General features: G+C 47.8%; 1 protein-coding gene across 3 annotated transcripts in view; it reads left to right on the top strand.

Annotated features, from left to right (window-relative positions):
- Positions 1-22,500, top strand: part of pxna (paxillin a) — a 44,602-nt gene that overhangs the window by 11,278 nt on the left and 10,824 nt on the right. The window contains exons 1-6 of one of the 3 annotated variants that reach the window (XM_062553468.1): positions 10,573-10,996; positions 13,741-13,949; positions 14,337-14,422; positions 14,564-14,703; positions 15,149-15,332; positions 15,640-15,787. In XM_062553468.1, the coding sequence (XP_062409452.1) occupies positions 10,585-10,996; positions 13,741-13,949; positions 14,337-14,422; positions 14,564-14,703; positions 15,149-15,332; positions 15,640-15,787 (1,179 nt within the window). In that variant the 5' untranslated portion in view covers positions 10,573-10,584. Of the gene's footprint in view, positions 1-10,572; positions 10,997-13,740; positions 13,950-14,336; positions 14,423-14,563; positions 14,704-15,145; positions 15,333-15,639; positions 15,788-22,500 lie in introns of those variants that run through there. The other 2 variants (XM_062553467.1, XM_062553469.1) reach the window with 2 other exon arrangements.

Raw genomic sequence — 22,500 nt, 5'->3', positions numbered from 1 at the left:
CCCTTGCTGGACTTGATTAGTGCGTGCATATTCGTTCAGCTGACACGGATGCTGGTGCTGCCACCTGACTCTGATCATCCAGTACAATCAGTAAAATTATTCCATCTACCTGCTACCAGCTACCTATATGAGCCAATCAGTAAAGACGTTCGATCTAGTCACAGGCATACTAATTGACGACGTCTTTTTAATGTAACCTAGGCCTAGTGTCTACTGTCTAATGTTATGTGGGAATTGCAGTAGTCTTACTCTTTTTTTTTTTCACCATGCAGAAACACACACACACACACACATGTACACAACTTTCCAGAACACAAGGGCCTTGTCCACACCTACTCCCCCCATCTCAGCCTCCCGTGTTCTCACACATGCTTCAGCCCCTGCTCCTCAGCTGAGAGAGTGCTAGACCAAACATACGCCAGAGTGTTTACGTGTGTGGGAGATAAGTCGACGGCGGGACTGCGCACAGTCTGAGTCGTGCTCACGGCTCCTGGTGAGTCAGGAGGAGGACGAGCTGAGTATGGAGAGTGTGTGTACCGAGAGGCCTGGAATATCTGACCAGCTTCAAACTAGCCAGGTTCCGCTTGTCTACAGCCCCCCCACACACACCCACCCACCCCGCCGCTCTTGTGTGAAGGTTGAGCGCTGCAGGCATATTGGCATGGGAGGCACTGTAGTTTAGTGAAGGAAGACATTTGAGTTGGGTTAGAAGAGGTGAATTGAATTTTACTTTTTCTAAAACTTTAAAAGGTCTCAAAGTGTGTGTGTGTGTGTGTGTCTCTGTTGTTTTGTTTGTGTTGTGTCTGTGTGCGCGGACTCCGCTGGGGTATGTGACTCAGTGGCTGTTGATATTTCCAGCGAAGGTTCTGAGAACACTTGTCTCCTGTGTGTGTGTGTGTGTGTGTGTGTGTGTGTGTGTGTGTGTGTCTGTCTCTGTCTGTGTGTGTGTGTGTCTCTGACTGTCTGTATGAGTCATCCGCCATGTTGTTGCCCTTCGTCCCCTTACACCTACCCACATGCTGTTTGCAGCAAAGCGGGACGCTTTCACAGCTACCCCCACCATGCACAGCTCAACACACACACACACACACACACACACACACACACACACACACACTTCCTCCTCTCACCTCGGCCTTCATTAGCACCCTGGCTCCGGTTGGCTTCCTCCCGTGCCTCTGTGCTCAGGTGGTGGAGTTTGGCTCGGCCAGGGGGAGTCGGCTCTCCACCATGGGGGCACTGTTCCATCTGGTCTGTAGTGAGACCACTGGAGCTGCTGCCTCATTCAGCCCACTCCTGCTCTCTGAACTTGTTTTGAAAGGTGTGTGTGTGTGTGTGTGTGTGTGTGTGTGTGTGTGTGTGTGTGTGTGTGTGTGTGTGTGTGTGTGTGTGTGTGTGTGTGTGTGTGTGTGTGTGTGTGTGTGTGTGTGTGTGTGTGTGTGTGTGTGTGTGTGTGTGTGTGTGTGTGTGTGTGTGTGTGTGTGTGTGTGTGTGTGTGTGTGTGTGTGTGTGTGTGTGTGTGTGTGTGTGTGTGTGTGTGTGTGTGTGTGATTTTTAATGAAGAGGAATCGGGAGTGCTGGAGCGTGCAGGAATCCAGCGAGGAGCACTGAGGTGTACTCTTGCACTCCCTCCTTTACTCGCACTCTCTCAACACAAACACGCACGCTCACACACTCTCCCTTTCTTGCATTCACGCACACACACACACACAAATGTGTGTACTCGCTTGCACACACACTGAGTGTCCATGGACTGTATGCCAGTTTCTTATACTTACTTTTTGTAATTACTTTGTTTATTCCCTCCCGCTCTTGTGCGCTCCCTCTCTCTCTCTCTTACACGCTCTCTCTCTCTCACGCTTGCACACACACACACACACACACACACTTTCTTAATCACACTCTTCAGGAGCACCACCACTAGTGGCCCCAGGCCCCGGGTCCCAACAAAGGGCGGCTTTCACCTCTCAGGAATGCACCAGCACACAAACCCTTCAAGCAGATAACTCACCTCCCTCCCTCTCTCCCTCCCTCTTTTTTTCCTTCATTTTATCTACTTTTCAATCCCTCTTGTTATCCATCATGCTTCCCACCCCCTCTCTTTCTCTCTCTCTCTCTCTCCCTCTCTCTCTCTCTCAAACTTTGTTGTAAGGTGCTCAGTTCACACTTGTAGCATTAGCCTAGCTATTGTGCCACTTGCAGCCTGATTCTCTTGAGTGTGTGATCAGTTTCAAAGGGAGTGTGAAGGGTCGGGCGAGTGGGTGTGCAGGGGTCACGATCAGTGCCTTAATCAGGGTGTGGTGTGGTGTGGTGTGGTGTGTTGGGGGTTGGAGAGTGAGGACGGTTGTCCGCTGTGCTATGTGGAGTGGAGGCAGATTGAGTTGTGACCTATACTCCTCCCACCACTGACATGACATTCTCATGCTACTCCCATTTCTTGATTTCCCTCTCTCTCTGTTGCTCTCTCTCGTGTGTGTGTGTGTGTGTGTGTGTGTGTGTGTGTGTGGGAATGGGTGTAGCTATCTGCTGAAGCAGGAATCCAGTGTGGTCTCTCTAAAGTGGCTGGAGAGGGACAGGGTGTGGATGAGTTTGGCTATATCCACACCATGCTGTTTTCACTTTAAAACGCCATATTATTAAAACAAATCCAATCTCCCATCTAGACGCTCATTTGCAATTCTGGAACCTTGGCTGCAATGGAACCCTAGGGCGTGGATCACATGATCATTAGCTCAAATCACATGACCACTTATGCAATCAGTCAGTATTGTAAATGTCAGTGAGTGTTGTAAAACTGAACTGCACTGCAGAAGCCACCTTGTTCCTCATGCTGCGTTCACCACTGGTGGGCTAGTAGTGGAAGTGGAGTCAGGGAGAGTAGAGAAACATCAGACTGACGAGGCTCAATCAGCTGCACACTCTTAAAATGAATGTGTTAAAATCAACACGGCATGTGTTGTTTTTAACACATTCTGTGTCCAGATAGGCACAACACATTTTGTAGTTTGTATGTGTTGGAAAATAACATGCATTTCATTGAAAACAACACAGCTTGCATTGCTTTTTAGCACATCTGTGTGACCAGATAGGCACAACACTTGTTTCAAGAGTGTGGAAGATTTCAAATGAAAGCAACGTAGGCAGCGTTTTCAAATTCTTCTCAATCTCTTCTCAAATGACGTTTTTGAGCTTCTGAAATGGAATAGTGTAGGTGAGGCGTGCAAACGGAAGGGAAGTTTCGAATTCAAACAAAAACGGGAAAGTATGGATGTTGCCTTTGTGTGCAGCATGCCGTGCTCAGTACTGTGAAAGGCAGTGTGGGATTTGCAAACTGATTCTCTATTTCCTATTTCTCCTTATCCCTTCCCTCCTCTCGCTCTCTCTCTCCCAACCTTCCTGTAATCCCTGGATCACTCACTCCCCCTTTCACTTTCTTCTCTCTGACCCATCTCTTTTTCTATCTCTCTCTTTCTTTCTTTCTCTCTCTCTCCTTTTTGTGGTTTGGCTCTAAGTTCTCTGCTTTGGTCAGCGAACAGGAACCTATTGCTCAATGAATGCTCAACACTCAGTGTGGTGACTGCCGCAAAAGAGATGGAGGGAGGGAGAGAGAGAGAGAGACACACACACACACACACATGGGGAAGTCGAGTGTAGATGAAGATGAAGAAAAAGGGTCAGACTTTCTCTCTTGTGTAATAATATTGGTATACACCCAAGTGCTGGCTTGCAGCTCTGAGATTCCCATGACAGGTTATTAGACACACACACACACACACACACACACACACACACACACCATCTTTCACTCCATTAATTCCATCTCTGCGTCCTAACTGATTCTCTATATCTTTTAGTCTCTGTATCACTCACACTTTATCAGGCACACACACACACACACACATAGAGATCTTGAGCAGGATCTTCACCAAATGCACAGGCGTGTATGCCTCGTATGTTTGTCATGTGACTCCCACTGTTTGAGTGTCACGTTTGATCTCTGGAACAATGGGGGAAAAAACACAAACGCTCACAGAAGCACAGACCGCAGGGAATAATGCATGTGCTGTACGCTAGTGATGTTCACAGTGATTAGTGGTTTGAGCTAGATAGCGTGCGTGCGTGCGTGCGCGCGTTTGTCTGCGCTCGCGCAATTGGCGTGTAGTGATGCCTAACTAATGAGAGCAGATGGAATCTACCAGCAGGTCACATGTTGGCCGGACTGGCAGGTTAAGAACCTGACCCCAGATCATATGTTGGGCATTGAGATTAATTCAGATGCTGTTTATCCTTCTCCGATATTTAACTTTGTATTTTTCCAAATAAACAAAAACAAAACAACACCTGGTGTCCTGATGTCAATAATGGCGGGTGTGTGTTGCCTGAAGAGGTTGTTCTCAGCGAGCGCCACACACACACACGCGCACACACACATACATGCGTGCACACACACACATCCCCACTCCCCCAATCCCCCACTCTGGTCATTCTGCTATTTATAGAGCTCCTTTATTTCCAAAGCTAACCCCCTGGCCCATCCACCTCTCTGCTGTGTGTGTGTGTGTGTGTGTGTGTGTGTGTGTGAGAATGGAAAACTGGGTCACAGGAGATAGAAACCATCCCCAGTTTCTCTGTGTGTGTGTGTGTGTGTGTGTGTACACCAGTTCTAATATGTGCAGTGTGCACGTTTATGTAATTGTTGACATTTCCTGCTTGATAGATGGTGTGTGTGTGTGTGTGTACTTGTGCAGCTGGCACCTGTGAGTGTTGTAATTGGAGCAGCTGGAATCACCGAGGCAGACCAGGCTCCATCAAGCTACAACCTCCTGCTGCTGCTTTTGGTGCTCCAGGCCCTGTGTGTGTGTGCGTGTGTGAGTGTGTGTCTGCGAGCGCACGCGCACTGTCCCAATACAGCAGTATAGTAAATGTTCCATATGAATGTTTTGATCGTCCTGTCCTAAAAACACAAAATGGTGTTTGTGTGTGTCTGTGTGTATACACTTGTAAAGCTCATGACCTATTCATAAGGCTTGTTGCATTCTGTGTGTTGTCAGAATTTTAGCAGCACTAGAACCAGCAACTGACAAGGGATGCTGTTGTTGCTTCACCAGCAACTCTCACACATACACCCACACACACCTCAGATTCCTGTGGCATTCAGGAAGGCATCTGAAGAGGGTGGTCTGTATGCCAGGTGGACATATTGTACCTGTCAGAATGAATTTTGTTGTTTAGATTACACACACACACACACGCGCGCGTGTGCACCTAAACAGCATTTGCATGATATTTCGAGTGGTTTGATCCACGGAGACCTCCAATGTCATTGGTAGCTGAACTATGCTCAGTTAGCCTCCCTCCATGACCCTTTATTAGCCCGACTTCATTGGCTAGCTATTTATCACTTTGCCTGTTCAGTAAAGTTTGTCAAACATTCTTTAATGCCACACTGCAGTTTTTCCTTTATGTTCACCCCATTACCTCTGCCCTCTCTTCACATCCCTCTCCTCATCCCTCTCTCTCTCTCTCTCTCCCTATATCTTTTCGGAGTGATTATTTGCACCCGGGTGTAAATAGTGGAATGGAGGCATTTTCTTATTTGCACCCAAACCGGAAATGCGTGCTATCCAACATAGCGGGACCATCTTGGCAGGAGATGGCCTACCTAAATCTAACAAGTTAGGATTATTAAAACTATATTTGAGATGGGAAAGTGGTGCTAAATTTCCACAAACTTTATTCAGTGAACGGGTAAAGCCGTCCGTTTGCAAGCACAATCAAGAAACACGATCTTTTTGTTTTGTTTACCGTTACCTAGCAACCCCAACAAGTGAGTCAATTATTAGTATTCTCCCCTTCTTCTTCGACGGAGCGTAGTACAACGGTAAAGTGACTAAGTTATCATGCTCGAGGTGCTGGGTTCGAATTTCAGATGAATTTTTTTTTTTTTGCCTGCCAAAGTACGCACCATGACTTCTTTTTTCTTAGATGACGTTACCTCGCGGCAAATAAGAGTTTGTGCTTTTTGAACCTGTCAAAGATTTACTGGTTTTATTTCAGTTATGAGTAGAGTTAAGTAGAAGTAGGCTTCAGTAGTTGTTAGAAAGGTTGTGTTTTGACTTTGAGCCCCCAACGCTGCCTGGATGGCGCTTAGGCGTGGGTTAAGATTAAGGTTAGGGTTAAGGTTAGGTTAAGGTTAGGGTTAAGGTTAGGTTAAGGTTAGGTTAAGGTTAGGGTTAAGGTTAGGAGTAGGATTAAGTGCTGCCTGGAAGACAACTCAGAAAACAACTCTTTAAAGTAGCTTGTCTTTGATGAAGCTACCACATGACCACTCATTACCCTAATATTTATATAATCACTTCCAAGTAACCCAGACATGGCAAAACAGCTAAAAACTGTTCAAAACTATTAGGCCTAGCCTACTGTAGAGCTGGTAAATACACAGGCCTATTGACAGAGAACATGGATGTTAGACATCGGGTGTAAATAGTATTGTTGATTATTACACTATTTACACCCGGGTGTAAATAGTAATGTTGATTATTACACTATTTACACCCGGGTGTAAATAGTAATGTTGATTATTACACTATTTACACCCGGGTGTAAATAGTAATGTTGATTATTTGCACCCGGGTGTAAATAGTAATGTTCATTATTTACACCCGGGTGCAAATAGTCTCTGCCATATCTTTTCCCCCACCTCTTCTGTCTCTTTCTCCTCTTCGCCCTTTTATCTAAGGAGCAGACAGGCAATGGCATGAAAGGAATTCCGAGCTCACCTTGCTTCCCATCAGATAGTGAAATGAAGGGAGCGAGAGAGAAAAAGCTGTGGGAGGAGGAGGGGGGGGGGTCTCGGTGAGATGCACAGATAGAATGCAGGAATGTTAAACATAGAGCTACATGGAACCGCTCTCTCGCTCTCTCTCTCCTCTCTCTCCTCTCTCTCGCTCTCTCTTTCTCTTTCCCTCCATCCCTCTAGCTCTCATGCTACCTACTTTCAACCACACACACACACACACACACACACACACACACACACACACACACAGCCACACAGCACTGTGTTCATATACTTTCTGCCTTTCTCTGGAGCATGAGACGCCCTATCTGTGGTATTTTTAAGGTCACACGTCGGCATAATTAATGTCTATGGTGTCCGTATCTCCCTTTAAATAGCACAACATGAACAAACCCCGTCAAGCTCATGCTGCCTTACATGCTTCCCTACGGCTCTCTCTCTTTCTCTCTCTCTTTCTCTCTCTCTCTCTCTCTCTCTCTCTCTCTCCCCCCCTCCTTTCTTTTTAACTCTTTGTCGCCCCCCTCTGCCAGATCGAATCTCCAAACACACATGACTCACACCCACATACAAACTCCACATACACACTCCACATAAGACAGTCACTGCAGTCTCTAATCTGTGCTGATATCCACAGCTGCTTGGGCAAAGTACACAAACAAGAACACTACAACCATGCATCAACTGACACACACACACACACACACAACTACATGTGTGTAGACACTCATTTGTGCAAAATGGTTAATGATTCATGTCAGCTGTTGTTGAGGGTGTATTGAATAATTGACGTAGGCTATTGTTTCTGATGTTTCAAGGAATGGAGTGCTTAACACACATTTGGTGCATGTGTACTCACATATGTGCACACATGCATAGGCTTAGCTTAGCCATAAATAGATGCACCCTGCCTGAGGTTATGAATGTTGGTTACCATGTTGTAATGTTCAATCCATTATGCTAGTAAGGAATCAGTGTGTGTGTGTGTGTGTGTGAGAAGACGACACTGGGAAGCCCCGATACAAGTGAAAAGGAAGCAGGTCATGCTTTGCACAGGAAGTGCTCTGTTGGTGGCAGAATATCCTGTCTGGAGTCATGGAGGAATGGGATTTTTGTTGTTGCCCCAAGTCAAATATTCCGGTTCTCTGGCAACAGCATTCCTCTCTTCTCCAGCCACTTTGCCCTCCGCTGTCATCCTCCTGCCCTGCCTACATGGCCCCGTTATTCTGTCATCTCTCTCTCTTACAGTAACTCTCTCTCTCTTCTTCTGTCTCTCTCCTCCTCCTCCTCCTCCTCTACCCCTCCCTCTCTCTGTCCCTGGTGCCAGCCACAGTAATGAGTCCCACGTGGCCAACTTCTAACGGAGGCATAATTAAAAAACACACACTGTTAATTTAAGCAGCGAGGGCGTTTCCAAACTGACACAAGTTTCACTCGCACACACACACACATGGACCATGCCAGTTTCTTATCCTTGCTTTTTGTAATTACTTTGTTCTCTCTCTTCCTCTTTCTCATTCTTTTTCTCTCTCTCTCTCTCACTCTCTCTGCTTTTACCTCAAGCGTGTGGTTGAAGTTGCTTTTTTAAACCGTTCCATCAGACACCCTGCTGCCATTTTAATGCAGAATCATCGCTCTACTTCGGCTCGTCTTTCCTCTCTGATTGGACCTTAGCCGTGGTGATGTCACTCCGCAGAAGTTTCTGGAACGGTGGGGTTTATGATGTCGCCACCTGATCCCCGTGGTCATGGCGATCTTTTAACGGTAGGGGCGTGTTTCTTCTCGAGCCCTGAGTCGTCGTCGTCGTCGTCGTCCTCCCCCCCCCCCCAGTCGTGTCAGATTCAGGCCTGAAGAAGAAGGGCTTATTTTAGCCTGGGGGGGTCGCTGAACCCCACTACCAGAATGGAGGCTCCACCACATCTCATCCTGTCTCGCCCCTCCTTCATGTCAATGAGAAAACATTCCTACTGGTCATAGGTGATATTTAAGCATTTAAGAGGTTTTAAAACCATGTCAAATTCAAGGAGATTGTTGACTGCTGCAGTAATCCATTAGTATCAGTTGCCCGTTTCCTTCTCTGTAATCGGTTTGTTTGAGCCACTCCCCGCCACAGAGAGGCGCTCTGGTGCAAAGGTGATCGCGATGTTGTGAAGCACCTTCGGGACACAGAAAATCCCTGAGGAGAAGAATTTTGGCACAGGTTTAGGAAAAGGCCTCAACTTGCTCAATACACACACACACACACACACACACACACACACTCATACACATGCGCACACACACACACACTCACTCACAGGTATGTGGGCTCTGCCAAATACCTGACACCAGTACATGCTGGTGTGTTGTGCAGACTTGTGACAAAGCAAAGCTTTTTTTTTTTATAGCTGAAACAGAAACTCCAACCTGAACTCAGACTCAGTGCTTTGACCATGTTGCAAATGAATACACAATGTTCAGCAATCCTTAAAGGAGGTCCCCTTACCAAATTAAAGTCGTGTTAGGCGTGCCAAGATGAATCATGCCCATTAAGACTGGACAGATGGCAGGAGGGATCTGGTTCGTGTAGTGCTGTGGGTCCCCCCTGAGCAGTGCTCAGCGCTGATGTGTCACAATGTGTCAGTTCCCCAAAGTTTGTTCTTTTGAAAGGTCACTCGTTGCCTCTGTCGCCGTGCATGCACAGCGCTTTGTGCCCCAGCTTCTAGAGGGAGAGAGAGAGAGAGAGAGAGAAAGAGAGTGAGAGAAAAAGAGAAAGAGTGAGAGAAAAAGGGAGAGAGAGAGCGTGCGAGAGTGACTCAGTGCAAGCGTTGCAGGTGTGTCCTTCCAAAAAGCAAAAGGACAGTCTCCCGCCAGCCGTCCTTAGCGTTTTTAAAAGCTCTTGTCACACAGAGTGGCTCTCTGGTCACACGGCTCCAGCCACCGGAGTTTCTCGGCGCGCTCATTAAAAGCCCAACAGGAGCTGGCTGCCAAGCCTTGAGCACAGCGACTGCCGTGGCCCCGACTTTCGCTAAAGCATAAACAGGTTAAGTGACATCACGGCAGCGGCACGTCATCCGCTTCCAAACACGGTAACGTCCCGTCCTCCACCTCACGTCCTGTCAGGAGGGTGAACGACGCCAAGGCTACGCGCTGGCTGCCCTCCTGAGCAAACGCAGCCCCTTTCTGTTTTGGCTAAGCTTGAAAAAAAAACCTTGGGCTCACAAGGATTTCTATTTTTGTCCTGAAGTAAATCAGGAATGCTTCCTGAATTGTAACATTCCTCATCGATCAGCAGTCCAGTCTCCCAAATCGCCACGGCGACGTGTAGGTCATGCTCATATATGGCCCTATTCTGGCTTTACTGTATGGCTCGGAGCCTGTGTACACATCCCCCCCCCCTTTCTCTTGGCCAGAGAGGGTACGCTACAGGAATGGCGTGAGCGCTGAGTGTTTCCTCTGGACGCAGGGGCTAGTGTATCCCCCAGGGGAGAGCCGTTATCTGGGCCGGCTGCAGAACAAACACCAAGGCTGTATACATAATCAAGCCCTCTGGAATGTTTGAGTCGCTCCACTCCGGAATGGGAAGGACCCCCTTTTTTCCTCTTCTCCGACCCAGCCTACTACTCCGCGCTGCTTCCTTCCCCCCCCCCCAAAGCGAGTCTGACCCTCCAGCTGAACGGAGCGTTAGCCGCCGTCTCTAGATTTCTAACGCCATTCTCGAAGTTTTTCTTCGAGACACGATGGAAGAGGAGATTCCATCAGATTGTGACGCACACGGATCATCGGAGCCAGCGCCCAGTGTGGAAAGGATGTCCATGACCGAGTCGGTCCTGGAGGGAATGAACATGCTGGACGCTGTTCTTGAGCAAGCATCCTCCCCGGACATGGACCCGTACAAGGAACCGGAGCAAGAGACGGTGTACGAGGTGGAACGTGAGGAGAGCGAGGTGCCACCTGAGTCCAAAAGGGAGACTGTCTACGAAGTGGAGCCAGAGCCAGCTTCAATCAGAGTGTCGGAGCCAAATCCGAGCCAACAGGCTGGTGAATCTGTGCCAGTTTCTGACCCAGAGGTGGATTTGGACCCAGTCGGAACATCTCCAGCATCGGAGAGCCCTTCTGTGCCAGACTCGGTCTTGGAAGAGTCATCAACACAAGAACTTGGCGTCCCGGCAGGAGCTGTGCCAGTTACGGACACTCAAGACGTCTCCTTGCCAAGTGGAGGTAGGGCTCTCCCTCTCTGGGCTTGCCCATTTTATCTGAACGTCCAAAGAGGAGCGCTGGATAGCGTGTGCTGGGCCTGAGGTCAACTAAAAACAACTAAAACTCATCAAACAGATCAGATAGATGATAAGAGAAATATTGTTTGATGTGAAAAAGACAGTGAGGTAAAAAAAAAAGGACACTAAGAGCTTATGCAGTGATTGAACCGAGTAAGGATGGACAGATTGGATGGAGATCAGATGAGGCGGTGTAAGGACGGAGAGATGAAGTGGAAGAGGATAAGGATCTAGTGATCGGATATACAGTAGGAGAGTACGCCTATGTGATAGGCAATGTAAGGATAGACGGATTAGTCCGAGGAGTCTTAACGTTGGAGGGATTGAATAAATGAGCGGTAGGATCAGACAGGAATTTAATAAGGGAGATAGGGGTTGATGTTAATAGGCTTACAGAGTTCCTGTGCCTCTGCCACACCCTTAGTGGGCACGGTTTGGAGATAAGGGCTGAGTGTGTGTGTGTGTGTTTTTCCCTCTCTCTCTCTCTTTCTCTCCACCTCTGCTTCTTTCGCAACCTTTCTTCTTCTGCTGAGTGAGTTTGATCTCACTCACACACTTTATTTGGAATCAGCGGCTTCTTAGTGCATACGTCTTGCGTGAGTACTCTCCAATACCTACTATCACACTATCTCTAACTCACACTCTCTCTCTTGCTCCCTCTCTCTCGCTTGCTCTCTTGCTCTTTCTCCCTCTCTCTCCCTCTCTCTCTCTCGCTCTCTCTCGCTCTCTCTGCCCTCTCTCTTAACCTGCTGCCATCTTTAGACCGCACAGCTCAGGGACCAGACAGTGTGGGGCGTAAACTTACCCCCAGCTCGAAAACAGCCCCCAGCCCCCCCCCCCCCCCCCCCCCCCTCTCTCTCGGCTCTACTTACCAGAGGGTGATAGGAGTAGCTTAGAGTGGAGGTGCCCGTCTGCCAGTCTGAGCAGGGCTTCCTCCGTCTCTCTCTCTCTCTGTCTCTTGCTCTCTCTCTTTCTTGCCTTCTCAAGCTCCTTCCTTCTCATAGCGAGTGTGACTAACTTAGTGTGGAGATACCACACTACCCTCTTGTTTTTTTTGTCTCTACCTGTTGCTTCTAAGCACCGGTAAGTGTTGTTTATGACATAGTGGTCTGTCCTGTATTTCTGAACTGTCTTCTCATGTGTTACTGAGTCTTGTGCGTCAAACCGAAGTACCTCTAGTACCTCAGACCTCAAGTACCTCTAGTGTATTTACTGGAACTGGACGGCTGTGATTCATCTTTTCCCCCCCGTCCATGGTTCCTGATCAGGATGTTCTATTGCGAAAGGCTCATGGAGTGTGTGTGTGTGTGTGTGTGTGTGTGTGTTTGCTAGATTAGTAGTGTGTAACTACAATTATTGGTGCTTTGCTTGAGAGGATTAGGACTGCATATGATGTGTTTACGGCGTTGTGGAGTGGTAGGTCTTACTGATGCATGTTCCTGAATGCTTTGGTGGTCATAAAGATCGATCTGCCAAGTGGATAGAAATAGGTTTTAAATTATTCTGGGATTTGACTGCAACGGAAAGAACGGAAACTTTTCCCGCATGTCTCTTTTGCTGCCATACTGGTTGTTTGACATGGTGTGTGCTTTTGCAGTGTGCATAGCCTTAGGCAAAGGAAAATGTGGATTGGGAAACACTAAATGACACTAATAAACACACACACACACTCACTGACTCACACCCACCTGTTGCGCTGCCAGCCAAGTAAATAAAAGGTGTGGTGATTACGTGTTCGTTCCTGACTGCGGTGACTGCTAAAACTTTAACTCCTTTGATACCACAGTACTGAGTTCACACAGTTGCACAAGTTACGTGACAAACCGTGGAAATGGAATACACTTGAGCAAGTGTTGGTTGAACGTGTGTGTGTGTGTGTCTGTCTGTCAGTGTGTGTCAGTGTTTGTCACCAGTTGTGCAAGTTGTGGCTCTTGTCAGCACCTGCTTAAGACAGAACTGTGAGCCTGTAGGTGTGTGTGTGTGTGTGTGCGTGTGTGTGTGTGTGTGCATGCACACACGTGTCTGTGTTCACTAGAGACTCTTTCTCAGACATGAGATGATCCCTGTTGCCCCTCCACACCCCACAGATGGAGATGACCTCAGCCCCAGTGGCTTCTGGGAGGTTTTCATGTTTCACCATCCGCTCATGAGTCACAGCCCTGTTGCGCCTCTGAGTTAGTGTCTCATTTGGCATGCTCCCCTCAGGAACTCATTACACTGAGACACGGCCATATTGATATTGATATATGGGCAAAGCCATACTGCCACAAGGAGAGGCCAAATGGGACTGGGTTTTCAAATAAAAACAGGCAGCCCCCTGTTCTGTTTCTACCACGTTCAAGCTAAGCTGATTTGCACCTTGTGTGTGTTTGTTTGAGTTTGTGAGGAGCACAGAAACTAGGTTCTGTCAGCGTTTGATGGCTGCAGGTTTACTGATACTCAAGTGTGTTACCTGTGTGGTGTTGGGTGGCTGTGTACCTGTGTATTGTGTTACTGAAGATTTAACGCGTTTGTGCTGAAACCTTGAAAAAGGAGTTTGAGACTGAGTGTGCGGCAACATAATCTTTTTCTAAGTTACGTCCCGTGCCAGCACCTCAAAGGTTTTGCCTTTTTTTTTTTTTTTGCCGCGTTTGTGCTTTGCCAAATGTTCTGGTTTTGAAGTATTTTTTCCTCCTTTGCCTTTCACAGATGCTCTGTTGGCGGACCTCGAGTCCACCACCTCTCACATCTCAAAGCGGCCAGTGTTCCTGCCTGACGAGACGCCCTACTCCTTCCCCACCGGAGGAAACGCGTACCCCGAGGTCTCGGACACGCCTCCGGTGCCGCCTCATCCCACCGCAGAGGCGTTAAACGGCACCGCGCTCGACCCCCCTGACTCACACCGCTCCTCCACACAGGTCAGTTTGATCACACGAGTGCACACTTACACACCACACAGACACACAATTGCCCATCCCATCCACATATCTGTACACGTACACCAATGTGATCGGTTGTAAAAACCTGAACTGGTCTTGATGTCTGGGTGCGCTATAGTCGTTGCCAAGGAACTATGCATAAGCATCTACATTCCCAATCTAAACGTTATGCACAGTATTGCACATCAAGCGTTACACATAGATGAGCACGGATAGATGTACAGCCAATCCATATGCAGTGAATTTCAGGAATTCATATAGACACAGATCGTATTGACTTCTAAGCCTTTATCGAGTTCCGTGCGAGTGTGGGCGTTGATTAGCCGGACCAGTGCTGTGTCTGACTGTGTGTTTGTGTTCCATCAGTCGATCGGGTCGGCCCAGAAAAGCACCTGGTCCAGAGACAGCAGCAGTCCCCCTCTTTCTCACAACGAGGAGGATCACGTATATAGGTATGCTTCTACAGTATTAGCAGTGCTAAAAGGCCTATGTGGATGCTCAGAGGACTTTTCGAGCAAAACACACCATGCTGTTTACATAAATGATGTAACAGCGTCTCTTTTGTCTTCTCTTGTCTCGTCTTTTTCCGCTAGTTTCCCCAACAAGCAGAAGACTACTGACTCTGCAGCCGCAGGCATGAGCTCGTCTCTGGGCAGTAACCTGTCGGAGCTGGACCGGCTGCTCCTGGAACTCAACGCTGTGCAGCACAGCACGCCCTCCTTCCCCGTCGAGGGTAAGACTGCTTGGGCACAGCAGGGATTTGGCTTGGAGAGATTTGCAGAATAGGTTCAATTATACTGGTAATCAAATTGTTACCAAATGTATGGCAGTGGAATTGTGTTTGACTGAATGTTTTAATCGACTGTATGAAAGTGAAAATATAACCATAGAGTTAGAAGATGTGGTGTATTTGAAAAGAGGGTATCAAATAAGATGTTCCATTTTTTTATTTAATGTTCTATTACAGACCATGTCGTATTTTTTGTTTTGTGACAGATTCTGATTCAAGTTTTTCAGTCACAGATTCCTTAGTACTATGTTTGTAGAAGTTGGCTCTGTGCTGTAAACTGAGACCGATTAGGATTTAGAAACCCAGAATATCCCTTTAAAATCCTTCATAAATCACAACTCAGCAAAATGGCGTCTTACGTTTCACCACCTTCCATTCCTCACAGAAGAAGCACCCCCAGCCCTCCCCTCCAGCAGCGTCACCACACAGAATGGCATCTCGCCCCCCGGCAAAGTGCCCCCTCCTACTCTGGAGAAGCCCAAGCGTAACGCGGCCGGCCGGGGCATCGAGGACGTAAGGCCCAGTGTGGAGAGCCTACTGGACCAGCTGGAGAGCTCAGTGCCAACCCCAGTGTAAGACCGGTGACATTCCTCTTTTTAAAATTATATTTTTGAGCTTTTTAAGCCTGTATTTGATAGGGCCGTGAAGAGTGGACTGAAAATTTACTGGGGGAGAGGGATGGGAAGTGGCTTTAGGAAATGACTCAAACCTTGGTCCCTGCAGGCACTATATGTGTCCTATGCTACTTATGTGGTATAGGGACACCGCTGCTAGCTGCAATATATTTCTGTTTTAAGACCTGTATGTTTTGCTTACTCACCAGTTTCCTGTTTTTGTTTACCCCTTTGCCAAATGTTTATGTTTGTTTATGCTTTTCAGCCCTGCCCCCTCAGTGGCCACAGTGGAGTTGATTGACGGCGAGGAGGAAACGCCTTCCCAGCAACAGGCCCGAATCTCCGCCTCCTCAGCCACACGAGAGCTCGATGAGCTCATGGCCTCGCTCTCCGACTTTAAAGTCCAAAGCAATGTAAGTCAAAGATTGATGGAGAGTCCAACAGAGAGAGAGAGAGAGATGAATGAATGATTACAGAGAGTGGAAGAAAGATTAATGGCTGTTTTGGAAGATCGACATGAATAGAAGGGGAAGTGTCTGAGAGTTGCAGTGCAGAAATAGTCACATCCTGTGATGCATTGTCATACAGTGCCTGACCTGAGAACTATGAGATTACAATCCAGATTGCCTGTTTATTTTGACATCTGAATGAATGCTTTCTCTGACAAATGATTGTTTTCCTCTGACAGATTTCTCTGACTTGAATCCTTAGAGAGTCTGAGGATACATAAGGGTAAAATAAATTATGTACATTTAAAACCTTCTTTGATACATGGCCCTGCCCAGTAGTTTGCTGCTATACACCCCCTCGTGCTCATCCCGTGAGGGGGGGATGCAGGTGCGGGTTCAGCAGTAGGTCACAGTATGAGTATCGGGTTGGGTTTGGCAGGGGAATGGCGCCTTTAGCATGTGTGGACTGTGAAGCTCATGTTATACCATAGTCTATAACCATGGCCCGCCACCCTTCTCCCTTCATGGCTTAAAATTCATTCCCACTGGTTGATGCTCACGGATCCAGAAACAGCCTCATCACGCAAGGGGGCCTGGTGCTCAGATCACAGATGTCATAATGTCTCAGAGCTAGAAGGCCATTTCTGTTTAATGTACATTGAGAATTACGGTCTGAAAATAGTGATAACCATCACCAGAGGAAAGGCTGGTTTCTGATCCGTACCCATTTACAAGCTCTTTTGAGTGAGAATGTGGAATACATTGGTACATTAACAGATTGAAACAGACCAGTGTGTGTAATTCTGTGTGTCTTGAAGTCTGAGAGATCGGATATGCTTATGGACAAAATTATTTTGTACCCATGACACCCCTCTGTCTGATACATCCCTACCTTAACAACATATTTCTGCTCACTTTAGTTATTATTGTTCTGCAGTTTTCATTTCTTCTCCCTAATTTCTCTCTTTACTACATTCATTTCCTTTTGTTTACCCATCTCTCCCTTTTCTCACCAGCTCTAACCCCTCCAACTTTTCCACCTGTTTTCTCTTTCCTGTCTTGTCAACTTGTCTACTCTAGTCTGGTTCTCAGTGGTCTGTGAATATGGAACCTTTATCCCCTCCGACTATTGATCTCCCTGCAGAACCACCTGCTTCCGATACCTCAGTGTCGGGTCTCACCCTGCCTCCCGAGCCCCTTCTTGAAACATCCCCTTCCTCCACACCGCTTGGCCTGGAGCTTCATATTGATGAGGAGAACCTGTCTGAGAGTAGTTCAAACGTCCCCAAGGCCTCCTCTCAGAGTGTCCAGTTTACCCAGTCACGTACACTGGTCACTGCCCTAGACGAGGACTCGGACTCTGGCTCCCTCTCCATGTTCAGCACCCACACTGAGTCGCTAGTGGTAGTCTCCACTACAACAGGGCCGTCCTCTGAGCTGCCTAAAACAGAGTCCTCACCGCCCCTTGCTGCTATTGCTGACGAGGCCCCCGCTTCACTGGACTCTGTTGCCCCAAAAAGCCCTAGTCCAGTTGTGATCCCCAAGACCTTCAGTCCAGTTGTGGTCTCAAAATCCTCTAGTCCAGTTACGATACCAAGGACCTATAGTCCACTTACTATCCCAAAGACCTCTAGTCCAATTACAGTACCTAGGACATCTAGTCCACTTGCTATTAGGAAGACATCTAGCCCAATAACAGTGCCTAGGACATCTAGTCCACTTGCTATTAGGAAGACATCTAGCCCAATAACAGTGGCTAGGACATCTAGTCCACTTACAATTAGGAAGACATCTAGCCCAATAACAGTTCCTAAGACCGCTAGTCCACTTACTATCCCGAATACATCTAGTCCAACTACAGTCCTTAAGGCCACTAGTCCACTTGCTATCCCCAACACATCTAGTCCAGTTATAGAGCCAACAGTATCTTCGAAAAGTCCTGTTCCAGTCACAAACAGCCCCACTCCACCTTCACTTGCAAAGAGCCCTACGCCCCAGTCTGGTGCTAAGAGCCCTAGTCCAGTTTCCATTCCCAAGAGCCCAAGCCCTATCCATGTTGCTAAATCCCCGAGTTCTCCATTCAATACCCTCAAATGCTCCAGCCCTATTATGGTAAGAAAGAGTCTCTCTCCACCCTTGCCGACAGAGACAATCCAACTTGGAAGTACCTCTGAAGAGCTGGGTATAACCCTACCCTGTTCAGAACCCTTACTGGAACAAGTTCTAGACAAACTTCTGGCAACCAGCCTGGCACAGCCTGAGAGAACCTGGCCAATGAAACATGTGACTCGTGAAGAGGGGTCAATAAGCCCGCGACAGGGTGATGATGGGGCATCAGGCACAGAGGAGGACTATAGAAGGTGGATGGAAGATGGACAGAGCACGCCTGGAGAAGGGAGCCTAACCCCTTTCACTGAGGGAAGCTGGATGGACGAATGCATGACTCCAAGTTCTGGTACCGGGACTCCGGATGTTACTATGGACCTTCCACTCTCCCAGCCATCAGCCGTGGAGCGTCTTTCTACGTCTGGTCAAGTAGGAGGCTTAATTTGGCATCAGAGCAGGCTGGCCTGCAGAGCACCATATGCTGTTTAAATCCCCTCTTATATTAGTCCACCAGTCAGGCCAAAACCCTGCTGTGATGCACTCAATCTGCCTCAGTGCTTTCTCAAGCTCAGATGGCGTAGTACACTAATAGGTTAAATATGCCACAGTGACACATAGCACTCATGCAGAGAAGTTAATTAACACTTGTATAAATGGCACAATTGCCTCTTACATAGACCCATTGACCCATCTTAAGTTCATCCTGCTATCAAAAGCAACGACCTATTACATTATTGGTTCTGTTTTGCATTTATCAGTAGAGCATTACTGCTGTTCTTAAGTTCTGAGAATCTATTGAATATGTTTTTTTGTGAAAGATTGCTGCACATCCAATCTTCTGCATGGAAGTACGACTTTTACCAACTTTTGAGATAATAGCACAGATAAGGCCCCCTGAGCACAGAGATGTGGCTTTGGAGTTGAAAGCCGTGCTTGGCTGTTTTTCAGTGGAGTTGCATGTCTCTGCTTGCTACTCCCTCATAGCTGACTAATACAAGGCTGGGCTTGCAGGGCTGCATTTCTGTTGTACTATGAAGTTCACAATGGCCCATAAATCTCAAATATTCTGCATGCCATAATTTAATTTCCTGTGAGATCCCTGCAAAAGCTTTGCCCTCAAGCAAACTAAGCATATATGAAACCTCCAGGTGACTGACTATTACTGGCTTCTCACTTTGCATGTCATATTTGGAGGGTGCCAGGTGTGTTCCATGCATGTAAACAACGCAACAGATTTGAACTGTCCGCTGGGCCTTTGTAGTGTGCACAAACAAATGGCTTTTAAGTTGGTGAGGTCAAGCTTGAATTGTTTCAGCTACCCATTTTTTGGAATGAGCCTGGCTGTTTTTGTACACCTGAGTTTTCATGCCTACATTTGTGTGAGACTTCAGAGTGATGGCCCCAGGGGACTTTGAAAAAGCACTGCATCTTGGGCAGTAAGGCATTTTTGGCATACCAATGAAATGGAATGGCATTGGACGGTTCAAGATATGAACTTGGATGGCTTTTTGTGTGAGGTGGAGTAGTTTGCAGACAATTGCTTCGTGATCCAACTGCTCGCAGCTAGCAGACAACTCTAGAGGAAGGAGCCTCCTCCATCTCTTCCCATCCCACTCCCGCAGCTCAAGTCGGTGATCAAGCGCACCAAGGAGACAACCAACGTGCACCCCATGTACCGCGAGGGATTGATTCGTCGTAAGATGGGCCCCAACCTCTTCCACAAGAGCAACTCTCAAGACCGCCTCATTGAGGAACTGCAGGGCAAGCTTGGGATTGTACGCCCTGAACCACGGCGCCGCAAGCAGCCCGATGATTGGCTGACGGAGGGAGTGATTGTCATGTCAAATCCACAACGCACGCGTGAGCGGGGAGACGCGGCTGTGGATAAGGTAGCCCAGTTGCCGGCTCTCAACAGGATGTCATTTTTTTTTACAGAATGCGATAAAAAAAAATCACATGTTTGAAGCAACAGTAAAAAGATCGTTGGCATCCAGATCACCCTCATTTCAGATCAGCGCAGATAAACTGGAACTTTCGTGCAGTTTATTCCACAGTAATTGATCTTAATAAATATCTCAGGCTTGAATAGCTAGATTCATTCGAAGGCGACAGTAAAGGAATTTCACTTAAATGTGAGTTGGAAAGTTTTAAACGAAACAACACCTACGTTGTGGCAGTTAATCAGTGATGAGCTGGTATTGTCGAATTTGGCACTGTAATACGTATATGCGTTGTATTTTCTTTTAGTAACTAGTTGTAACCGATGATTTGTGTTCCTTGCCAATCAGTTTGAATTGCACCTTTCTCCAGTGTATGCTTCTCATGCAATCAGTGTAGTGCAGTGTTTGAAAGCTGCCACTGATCTGAAATGAGGTTGGCTGCAGTATTAGGCTCTGTAGCCATCTCCCTCATCTCTTTCTTTCTGTAGCGAGCTAAGATGTTCTCCTTTTAAACTTGCTTCCTGCTTTTTATCATTTCCAGCCTGTTTATGTGTACTGTTCCTTATTCCCCTACATTCTTTTCTGCAGATCATCATTCCCCCCGAATCTCCTGTCCCTCAGAGAAAGGTCCTCCCACCTCCTCGCCCCCCTCCAGAGGAACGCCCAAAGCCTGTTAAAAAAGCTCCACCTCCGCCCCCACCACCTCCTCCCCAGCCCCCTAGACAGCCCACTCCCCCACCCAAGGAACCAACCCCTCCACCCCGAGAACCGACTCCCCCGCCAAAAGAACCAACACCCCCACCAAAAGAACCTACTCCTCCACCTAGAGAACCCACACCCCCTCCAAAAGACCCCACGCCACCACCCAGGGAACCAACACCCCCTCCCAAAATTCCCACCCCACCACCTAAAGTGCCCACACCTCCTCCCCGTGAACCCACACCTCCTCCCCGTGAACCCACACCTCCTCCTCCAAGGGAACCCACACCTCCTCCCCCTAAGGTCTTTGTGTCGGTGGGCTGCCAGACCGAGTACGACCCCCTCTTCCTGCCCATAAACCAGGCATGGACCATTGTGCCGTCTCATACTTTATTCTCCTCTATGTTTAGATCCTTCTTTTGTCCATCCTCTCTCTCTTTGTGTGTCTCTCTCACTTCCTCACTACTGTATTCCGATGTTGAGTCATTGTCTATCTTTGTCCCTGTCCCGTTATGGTTGTTGTTGTGAGCAGGTGCAGATTGACTCTCTGGCGTTTGGTGAGTGTGTTGGTATGTCTGGTATCAGCTGCGCGAGAGGCTGCTAGTGTTGTTGCTTCATCATAAGCGTCCGACTGAATGTTATCTCACACTGTCAGTGGAGCTGCAGCAGCTCACTTTTTATGATGCTTTCCGTTGGCTCCAAAGACTGGCCGCTTCAAAAGAAGACCGTACTCTTCACTCTCTCTCTCTCTATCTCACTCTTTCTCTTTCTCTCTGTCCTTCTCCCCCCAAGTCACTCATTCTATCTTTCCTTCTCTACTTCCTCTCTGTCCCCTCACCCTTTGCCCCCCTGTAAATCTGCACCAGCTAGAGGTCTCTGGCCTAAGGGGATTAGGGCTGTGAGATGCTCGGTCAGCCAGACTTCATCACATGGCTCGATGGGATGTGGCTTCCATGAGGCAATCGTGAGTGGTCCAAGGGGAAGAGGAGTTTCCATGTGGCTGCGTGCACTCAATAGGTGGAAGCAGCAGGGTTGTAGAGTGGACTAGCAGACTGTTCTGGCTAGAGGCAACCCTAGGGTGGGGAGTTTTGAGAAGTGCACGCGCGCGCACACACACACCACACACACCACACACACACACACACACACACACACACACGTAAGCAGATGTACACTCTTTCTCACACACACACGGCTTCTCTTGGCCTGCAGCGTGAGAGGACGGGCGGCAGAGCAGAAATCAAATTTATGTGGGAAACCTTCTCTCTTCTCTCTGTTTCTTTCTCTCTTTCTCTCGGTCTCTCATTCTCACTGTTATTCTGGGCTGATTCTGCTGTCTCCCCCTTTCCCCTTGTTCTCTCTCGCTTCTCCTGTGGCAAAAATCTCTGTTAAAAGCCAGTGCTGAAGGAAACTACAGTTGGCTAATTACTAGATTCTCATGTCGGATACTCCCTTCCAGACATGTTGGTGATTCAGACTGTTTTGATATGTTTTCACATGGGCAGTGAATGACTCACTATGTTGTATGGAGTTCATCTTTCAGTTCAGATAGAGTAGAGTGGATTGGATGCTCCGAGACATTGGATGAGTTGAGGCATTGGATAGTTAGTTGGAGTTTATGCTGCTTGAATAGTGCATGGTAGTTTGTGAGTCAGAACGTCAGTGGCTGAGGCCCTGTCACATTCTAAAGGTCATCAAGAAGAACTGTAGCACTGTCATGTCTGCGTGCGAACCTCCAACACACCCGCGTGTGTATCCTTTTCATGCGCTTGGATGCTAGTTTGTGCGTGTGTGTGTATGTGTAAAAATAACAGAGGATATGGTGGCCAGTGAAGGAGCTATTTTCTCCCTCTCAGGAATGTGACTTGCTCATAGAGATCCAACAGCCAAAGCTGTGTGTGTGTGTGTGTGTGTGTGTGTGTGTGTGTGTGT

This window comes from Sardina pilchardus, chromosome 14, assembly GCF_963854185.1.
Source record: "Sardina pilchardus chromosome 14, fSarPil1.1, whole genome shotgun sequence".
In the NCBI taxonomy this organism is placed as follows: domain Eukaryota; kingdom Metazoa; phylum Chordata; class Actinopteri; order Clupeiformes; family Clupeidae; genus Sardina; species Sardina pilchardus.
The sequence above is the reverse complement of the archived record's forward strand: the minus strand, read 5'-3'. Positions and strand labels throughout refer to the sequence as shown.